The 9,742-nt window shown below is 34.7% G+C and overlaps 1 protein-coding gene across 1 annotated transcript; it reads left to right on the top strand.

The window, feature by feature from the left end:
- The first annotated feature begins 676 nt into the window (after positions 1-676).
- On the top strand, positions 677-9,400 carry LOC134750642 (homeobox protein bagpipe-like). The gene is made up of 2 exons (XM_063685861.1): positions 677-1,265; positions 7,852-9,400. Exons 1-2 carry the CDS (start codon positions 992-994, stop codon positions 8,691-8,693), a joined length of 1,116 nt encoding a protein of 371 aa, XP_063541931.1. The 5' UTR covers positions 677-991; the 3' UTR covers positions 8,694-9,400.
- The last annotated feature ends 342 nt before the right edge of the window (positions 9,401-9,742 follow it).

Genomic DNA, 9,742 nt, shown 5'->3' with positions numbered 1-9,742 from the left:
ACAATTTCTATTTTAAAACCAGTAAAAAACTATAAAGAGTAAGTACATAATTTGATCGTGACGTCACATGCTAGTGTTTTATATAAATTCCATAGTGGCAAATCGTGATGACAGTTCGAAAAAGAAAAAGATTTGACTAGTAGTCAAATACCCTATTGTTAATACAAGTTATTATTGCCAACCCATTGATGTAAATAAGTACTTGGCTTAAAATAAAATTATTTCCATTGATTTTTTTTTTACCACTCGGTTACGTCATTATTGTAGTCTTCTAGTAGATAAAATTAACAAATTGGTTTATTGGAAGAAGCCTATTATACATACCGTATACACTACAACAATGAGAAAAAATAAGAGCGTCACTATTTCGTATAAGTATGTACATAAAACTCCACTTTGTCACCAAAATTTATAGAACAGAAATACAATGAACAGAATTTTTAACCTAACCTAAACTATGAAATAAAACTATGAAAACGGATTATATCGCGTATATTGAATTTATAATACATCCCGACGTTCGTTCACCCGTTGACCACGAACGCTGTAAAGAGTTCGAAACGTCGGGATGTATTATAAATTCAATATACGCGATATAATCCGTTTTCATAGTTTTATTTCATGAGTAACTATCGCGGTAACCGAAGACAATACTAACCTAAACTAATGAATGTAATCACGTTCGGCACTAACCAATTCACGCTATCGTCACTCCCCGCATGTGACCGAAGCGATCAAATCGCATTTCACGTAAACATCTTCAAGAAAAACTCTCCGATCCCCACTACTTATGCTACTTCAGAAGCTTTTTTAAAAAACGACTGCCCCAACAACCATTCATCCCTTTCTTCCCCACACTATTCAAGGTACCGTTTGAATTTGCCGTCTCTTTCTAAAGCTTAAACCCATCAAACAGGCGGGCTATCTATCACGCAAAGTTTATTCGTTTGAGAAACGCTTTGTGGTAAGGTGGTGCGTGATTGTTTTAAAAATGGAATCCAAATTAAAGAACTCTGTGACATTGCAAGAGTGTGAAAAAATAACGACGCCATTTTCGATCAACGACATTTTAACAAAGGAAAAAAGTGAATTTGAAAATGGAATGGACAGTTTTGGCGCGAAGAGTTTCGCGAAGCCGGGAGGGTACAAGGAGGATTTCAAAAAGGAAGGAACCAAAATGTACTACGATGAATGCCCCTACAGGGATTATGAAGATGGTGCTTTGGATATGTCGAGAAAGCATTACCCGGTCACTGAACTTTCTGGTAAGTGCTCATTTTTTTAAAGATAAATATTTAGGTACCAAATTATTAGGTATTATTATATTGATTTTTGTGTGTTATTGAAGCGTTTGTTAAGTTTGTTTTTCTGGCATAGAAGAAAACATAATAGGGAATCGTTACAAGTGTAAAGAAAATATATGACTGTTGCATAATTCAAACTTTTGGGAAAGTAGATAGCTAATATTATTGAACCCTAACTGTAGAAATATATGTCTTGGAAAATCATTCCAGGGTGGCAAATACTTTTGGTGCGCTGTTCCATCCGCTACTTTTGATGCTAACAGTACCTATCTAATATCTACTCTATAGTAGCTATCACTATCTATCACTAAAGAAAATAGTCCCCGAGTTTAAAAAAATAAAAGCTATGGATAAGTAAGTATCTTAATTCGTTTCTGATCTATCTACGATTTTTATCTCATTACCCCATTTGGTTTTAAATCTAGAGAACTATTAGGTACCTACATATAGGCCTTATTTGAATAACGCCGGATTCCTTATCATTATTCCTTTACCAAAATGACAGTGTATGAATGAAAAAAATAATAATAGAATTTATTTTCGTATATTTAACGAAACTAAATAATTTCAACTACCTAGTCTTCGGTTACCGCGATAGTTACTCATGAAATAAAACTATGAAAACGGATGATATCCCGTATATATATTTACTTGAAAATAGTTGTATTGTATAGCTAAACTACCTTGCCTTATGAACTGATTTTGCATGTACTTACAACCACAGCCTTAAAGTTTATGATGGTTAATTATTTTTGTATGGGGGTATTTTTGCACTTTGGGTCATTCCAGCGAAAACGACACCACAGGTGATAAATTCATAAACTGTTTTACATTGAAATCAATATTTAGAGGAAAGTTCATGAATCATATTTTTAGGAATCAACAAGTTTGATTGGAATTTTAATCGTTTTTGCATTTTAATCATTTTTGAACGTGCCTATAGTAGTAGTTTTGATAATGCCGTCACAAGGTGCTGTCCCACCCGTCACAAGCTATGAGAAGCATTTTTATATTTTTTTTACAAATTGCATAAATTTCATTGCATAAATTATACATGTATTTACTTCAGACAATCTCAGAAACATAAACAATATATAAAAAAGTTGTTTAATAAAAGTTGCATAGTTTGTTACAATTTGCGAAGTGTCTCAGTGCCCTCGCCTCCATTTGATGTCCCACCCGTCACACTTCTAATACCATCTATTTCTAATACAAAAAAAAACATTTTATTACTTTTTTCAATGGTGAAGTATAAAATGATTATATGGGTTTATGATTATATCGTATTTAATACAAATATTGTAGTTGTTAGGAAGAAATAAATCAAAGTGTAGGTAAAAAGGAGTAAAAATGTCCCACACGTCACTTTGGACCCCTTTGTAGATTTTCCTCAGCAACCCGTTGACTACGATCGCTGTAATGGGTTCGAAACGTCGGGATGTATTATTCAATTATTATAATCCGTTTTTGAGAAGAATAAGAATAAGAATTGTTTATTGCCACATTATCAAGTACAAAAGAAAATGAAATAAAAGTACAAAAGAAAATAAAATAAAATAGTTTAATAGTTTAATATTTTCATAGTTTTCAAACTCTGTTTCAAATCAAAAATACTTAAAATAATTGAATTGTGTGTAAGTGCAGTTTATAAAAATGCATATAATAAATTACTTGACATTGACAATTAAATTGTGAAACAACGGGATTAATCAAACTTTTAAGGGCCACTTTCATCATCCCACTAACCCGAGGTTAACCAGTTAAACCGTTAACCCAGTGTCAAATTGTATCTGGTAACCATGGTAACTCCAGGTTTAACTGGTTAACCCCGTATTAGTGGGATGGTGCAAGTGGCGCTAAGTTATAGGTTAATGAATGAATGAAATTATTTAATCCAGAAAATATTTCCATATAAGGTTAAAACATTTAAAACGAATTACATAATAATATATGATTAAATTAAATTAAGACGTACACAAACATTAATTAATAATTAGTAATTAAATATTAGTAATTTTCTCTAAAACACGTTAATTATAAATACAAATTTCAAAGATGGAATGTCTAATAAACAAACACAAACAAAGAGTGTATAAGGGAAAAAGCGGGAGTTGGAAGGGGTAGACCTCGGCGGACTTTCTCTGATCAGATCGGGGAAATCCTGAAGAAAGGCCAGGTCAAGAGCACCATAAACCGGCGAGCGTGTATGAAGAATGTTATGAAAGTGAAGGAAGCGAAAGAGTATGTCAGGATCGTAGCAAGTGGAAATTTGTGGTCTCAGCCTACCACTCCGGGAAATAGGCGTGATTATATGTATGTATGTTTGTATGTATGGAATAAAACAGAATATTTAGGCATTAACATAATGCCTAAATTGAATAATATCTATCTATGAATTAAATTAAAAAAAAAAGCGGAAAAGTGCCACGAAATACTAATTCACGTAAGCGTCAAAAACGAAACCGCCAAACTCCAAACTCATTAAGCAGGCTCCACACAATCGGATCAATCAGCCGTGCACGCCAACCGCATATAAGACGACAATGGAGGCATTACGCAAATTGTCGCCGATCATTACCGGCTAACCGTATTTTTGCGTGCCCTTTGTAAGGAAGGTGTCTGGTAATGATTTTTGGTGGATGGTAATAATCTTTTAATTTCAAATGGTGACATTATACCAAACTTATATTATAAGGGGAAAATACATTTATTTAACTTAAATAAATTACAGTAAGAATATAAAAACTTAAAGATTCTTAAATGATAAACAAATTACAAACTAAATTAAATGATAATACTAAAAATAATATAATATATTATAAATTATAATGTTAGTTAGGTAACCTTAGTGCTTCAATTTGCAATAGTGACCGTCCGTCTTTTACATACAAACGGAGTTTCGCTCTCATTTTAAAACTACGTGTTGGACTGTAACGAAACTTTGTATATACAATAACATAAGGTATATCTAGATCTGTAATTAGTTTATATATCTCTAGATTATAAAACAAACGAAATAGAGCAAAAACAAGTTTTGGTATCTGAAGCTACATAAACGAATGACAGACCTAGATCTTATCTTAAGTACACAGTTTCAGAGCAATCTAGCGAGTCGCTTTAAAATGAGAGCGTAACTACCACGTAACTTCATTTGTACAAAGAACCGAGCTTGCCGGGGACTAAGTTATACTAATGTAAGATGTTTTAATTATATGAAAGGACTTATAGCTTACCCACCACGATACGTCGGACCCTATAGCATGTCTCGATTTTTTATTGGTAGACGTAAGTGATTGATTACCTGATAACCGTATTTTTGCGTGCCCGTTTGTGCCTTTACTTTTAGGTTAGGTGTCTATAGTAATGGATGGTAATGATCTTTTAATTTCGATTTAAATTTACTTAAACAATTGTATTAAATTGTGAAAATGTTATTTATATGTTATGCTTTCGGTGACTCGTACACGTATACTTAAGAGATTTGCGGCGTTTTCAACCAAACGGGTACTTATTGTCGGTTTTCAATAAGACGCTATTTCCATAAAGTTCCAAAATGAAATCAACCTAATGGACAACAGACAATATGGTACCTTTTAATTGAAAACGTCACATTTTGTTACTTCACCAAAATAGACGTCGAATTTGCGTCGAATTTTATTGGAGCGACAATTTTTTTCCACAATTCTCCACTTCACTGCTTATTCATAATTAAATTAAAAGCTAATAATATACACACAATTGTACAATGTAGAATGATCAACAAATATGCCAAAGTGAAAATTTTGTATAGCAGCGGTCTATAAAAAAAACCCGGCCAAGTGCGAGTCGGACTCGCGCACGAAGGGTTCCGTTACGCGAAGAACGGCAAAAAAATCACGTTTGTTGTATGGGAATAATTAAATAATTATTTTATTCTGTTTTTAGTATTTGTTGTTATAGCGGCAATAGAAATACATCATGTGCAAATTTCAGCTATCACGGTTCATGAGATACAACCTGGTGACAGACAGACAGACGGACAGTGGAGTCTTAGTAATAGGGTCCCGTTTTTACTTACCCTTTGGGCACGGAACCCTAAAAAAGGTAAACGCAAACAGCACTAGAAATAAAAATTATTTATATGGCGTAAAAACACTACACAGTTAAAACAGGATGCCACTCAGCATAATGGCTCCTCTACACGATGGCCCAGCGTAGACCAGTCCAAGGGACGCATTTATGCGTTAGAGGGAGCAAGTGATATTGCTATCTCATTCCACCGCATAGCTGTGTACTGTATAGGTACCTCAAACCCAGACCCAAGAGGGAAGGGAAACCCATTAAAAAAAATAACAATATGTGGATATTGTGGATCAAGAAAAAAATCTACCTATTATAATAGGGATGATGACACATGTTGAATTTTATAACAAAATCTAGAAATATTAAATATATTAATAACGGGTCACTCACGTATTTTAAGTCGAAAACGCCTGCCTGTGTGTTAATATGTCTGTGTCTCACGGAAGTTTTGTTATTAAAATTGTTATCAAAATCTAGAAAATAGATAGCAAATGAGCAATTTGTCTCAATAATGTGGATATTAAAATAATATATGGAAATAATACAAAAATACAGGACCTGAAAGTTTCAAAATTTAAGTTTTTTTTTAACTTCTAAGAAGGAAAAAAGTAAGGGTAGGTAGATACCATTCGGTGCCTCACATTTTATTCAAAAAAAGATTGTATAACAACTATGTACATAGTACATAAAGGGAATATTTCACCGACAATTTTCTTGTTTTGTCCATACTTCAAAATTGGCTCTATGGGTGACCTTGACGTCACGTTCACTTATCGTTTTGTTAGGAGCGTTTCGCGTGTGAAGTACGCCTGTCGGACTTTCTATCATTTCTGACTTTTGTATTGCTTTAATGCAACGGGTCCCATATAGACATTTGATCCTAAAAACAAACCCGATCGATTGATTAAGGTATCGAACCTGTTCACAAAATTACACGAGAATTGCTTGAGTAATGCGCCTTGCCAAGATGAAAAACGTTGGTAGAAAACTGCCATGTGACTTTTCATAGCTGTCATCCCGATATTTTTTTTTTCTTTTGTTTATCAATTATCAATTAAAGATTGTCACTGATGTAAAAGAATTTTAGAACAAGCTAAAAACTCTTCGCTAGTTAAGCGACAAAAACAATATTACTAGCGCTTTTACCAATTAATATCAATGTCGCAATATTTCTACAGCTCCCCATAACATTAACTCCAGTAACTTTTAACTGTATTCTTTATTCAAACCGTTTCATTCTCACGCCACGCGACAACTAGCAATTACTAAATTGAATGCGTCCATAATGCTTTTAAGCGTCACTTCGTCACTTGCCTAATGAGGGAGTGTAATCACGCGAAGTGACGCTAAGTGGAGACATCGCGAACGTCCCTAGTGTTGGTTAGTGATGTAATTCTAATAGGAATATTCCCGTATTTTTATTTGTTGAAAAAAAAATCGACAATTCTAGTTAATTAAGTTTTGCATGTTTTAAATTGTTTTAATTTTAGTTTCTGAGCAACATTATTGGTATAATTCACTAGTGGAAATTGTGTGGCTTGTAAATGTGTAATCTGTAATAATGTGTGTGTTGTTGCTTTTGCCGGTTTGTTTCCCAAAGATTAAATAAATATTGAAAAACTCAAAGGAACATCAGTTCTAACTGCACAAAAAATAGCATTCATACCAAATTGGATTAAAATATTTGGGAAATGTTGATTTCCTATCAACCACATAATTATATAACACATATAAAAGAGCTAAGGAACATGGAATACGAGTATTTCCAGGTACATAAGAATTTTCGCAGCACGTCACTAATCATTAGTGTGCGTGGCGATTGTTAGTAAGGCAGCATAATTGTGGGCAATTTGATTTATATCAGATAAATAAATATTAAAAAGTACAGTTTAGGAAACATGGAATGTTCCCGAGAACGTGTATGTTCCCGCCGCACATCACTAGTCGCTAGTGTGGACGCTCCATTACGTGGCTATTGTTGGTACGGCCGCATAATTATAGGCGAATTTGAATTTGGAATCTTATCGATTCGGCATTCTTTTGTTCGCAATTCGAAAAGTGTTCGTTACATAATGAATGTTAGGTAGGTACTTGCCGGGTATCGATAGCGCTGTTTTATTTTGTTGTGGTGTACAAGTTTTATTTGACCGAACCTTTGCATTAATTCGCTTTAATGTTTAATTTGTTTTCAAGTGGAATGGATTGGATTTTTTTTTTGGTGAGCTGTTAAGGCTTAGATATTGATAAAATGCACGATATTAATAAAATTGGAATTTACCTTTTTGTTCCATTATGTTATTATGTAGTAGATAATAATTAATAAAATTACTTCAAGGCATAAATTATTCATGTACAAAAGTTTTAATAAAAAACGAACGTCAGTTTAGGTACTCCAGACAATAATCATCCTACTATATTATGTAGATACTTTTTGGTTTCTCTTTTTTTTTAAGTCGGTATCTAACCTCAATCTCCCTTGTTCCAGATGACTACGACTCACGCTCATCCAACACGGGTTCCCCCGTCCGCCGCGCGTCCTCCCCCAACTCCGACATAGCCTACAAACCCTTCCTTTACGAACGCAAAACACCCCCCACTTCCCCCCTCCTAACCCCCAACTACCCCATGGAATACACACAGAACGCTGCCAGAAAAAAACGATCCCGCGCAGCCTTTTCACACGCACAAGTCTACGAGCTAGAAAAGAGATTTAGCCAGCAAAGATACCTATCCGGGCCTGAAAGAGCCGATTTAGCAGCCAGTCTCAAACTGACAGAGACTCAAGTGAAAATCTGGTTCCAAAACAGAAGATACAAGACTAAGAGAAAGCAGCTACAAATGCAGGAAAATGGTATGTTAGCAGCGGCAGCGGCCGCTGCGAATCACGCGCGGAAAGTGGCCGTTAAAGTCCTCGTCAATAACAACGCGCAGCCGAGCTTGCCAGATCTAAAGCAGTACAATCCAATGATGGGGAAGATAAATCCATTCGCGCCGTCTTTGTTGGACGGCTCGCCGGTTTTAAAACACTTTGCTGGCGTTTACGGCGTCGATTTCACTAAAAACCCTGAGTATAAAGCGTTGCTACAAGAATCTTACAACCAAGCAGTTTTACAGTCTCTCTACCCGCATTTAGGGGTAAATTACCCAAATTTACCCCTTTCTTATATGTATTACCCTGGACACCCGGGTTTTGGTATGCCGATGCATGAAGATAGAGAAAGGGAAGAAAGAGGAGAGCATTCGAGGGAGGACAAGGACAAAAAACCACATGTCGAAAATGAAAATAGTAATGAAAGTCTGGCGAGTAATATTGAGATAGAAAATTGAATGTTTAGATTTAGTTTACGGTGTTTTGATAAGTGTTGGCTCTGAAATTACGATCGCATTGATCACGTATGTCGTATGTGTTATGTATATAATTTTTAGTTTAAAGAAACTTTTATGGGCAGAGGTAACTTTTTTCATTTAACCCTTTAAGTGGCAGACCGCCCGCTCGTGGTCGATTAAGTCATTTAAATTTCAAATTTTAATAATTGAGATAAAATCAGAATTCCAACTGCTATAAAATGACGTTGCCACTTGAAGGGTTAAAAGAAATAGCATACTAATTTCGTAAGTTGATCCAAGCGTCACTTTTACGGTTTTTCTGTTTTATAGTAAAATACGAGCATATAGGTTAAAATAAATGAGATATGTAGCTACTATTTCGTGTGCAAAAAAATACGATATTTTTTTGAGACTGTTTTTGTAGCAAGGCTCTCGGACTAACCCTGATGTAATAAATTTAAATTGTCTCAGAGTCTATACATTTTGTTCCTCGAAATATATACCAAATGTCACTTCTTAGCTGTATGTAGTACTTAAATGTTACACCAAAGATTGGAACGATAACCAAAGTGTAAGCACTAAGTATAGTTATATTGTTGAAGTTTAGTTTATTGTAAATAGTCTAAGTGTAAGTGGTTCAAGTAAATGTTGTAGTTCGGCACGTTTGTAAATAGTACTAAAGTTTAATAAAAGTGCAATACAGTTTATTCGTTGGTTTTATTTAGTGTATCTTGTAGCGTTTGGAAATGACATATTATCTTAAATGAAATCTTAAAAAGCGGAATATTCCTAAAATCTAATTATGAACTTTGCTGCCGACCGAAAAACTATTTTGAGTTCCGTAGCCAAAATGACAAAACCGGAATGCTTATAGTTTCGTCATGTCCGTCTGTCCCTCCGTCCGTTTGTCTGTCAGTAGGTACCTATATACTAGGTATGTCACAGCTATTTAACCGAAAAATAAGCTGGAGGAGTTTTGGGGTTAGAGTAGCGCTACCTCGGGATTTTTACGCTTTGCGGAAAATGCCCAGTAGATTGGGGCGCGAGAT

This window comes from Cydia strobilella, chromosome 20, assembly GCF_947568885.1.
Source record: "Cydia strobilella chromosome 20, ilCydStro3.1, whole genome shotgun sequence".
Taxonomy (NCBI): Eukaryota; Metazoa; Arthropoda; class Insecta; order Lepidoptera; family Tortricidae; genus Cydia; species Cydia strobilella.
This window is presented reverse-complemented; position numbering and strand designations above follow the sequence as displayed.

Coding starts and splice junctions, on each gene's coding strand:
- LOC134750642 (XM_063685861.1), top strand. CDS start 992: ATGGAATCCAAATTAAAGAACTCTGTGACATTGCAAGAGTGTGAAAAA. Junction 1,266..7,851: donor CCCGGTCACTGAACTTTCTG/GTAAGTGCTCAT, acceptor CCCTTGTTCCAG/ATGACTACGACTCACGCTCA.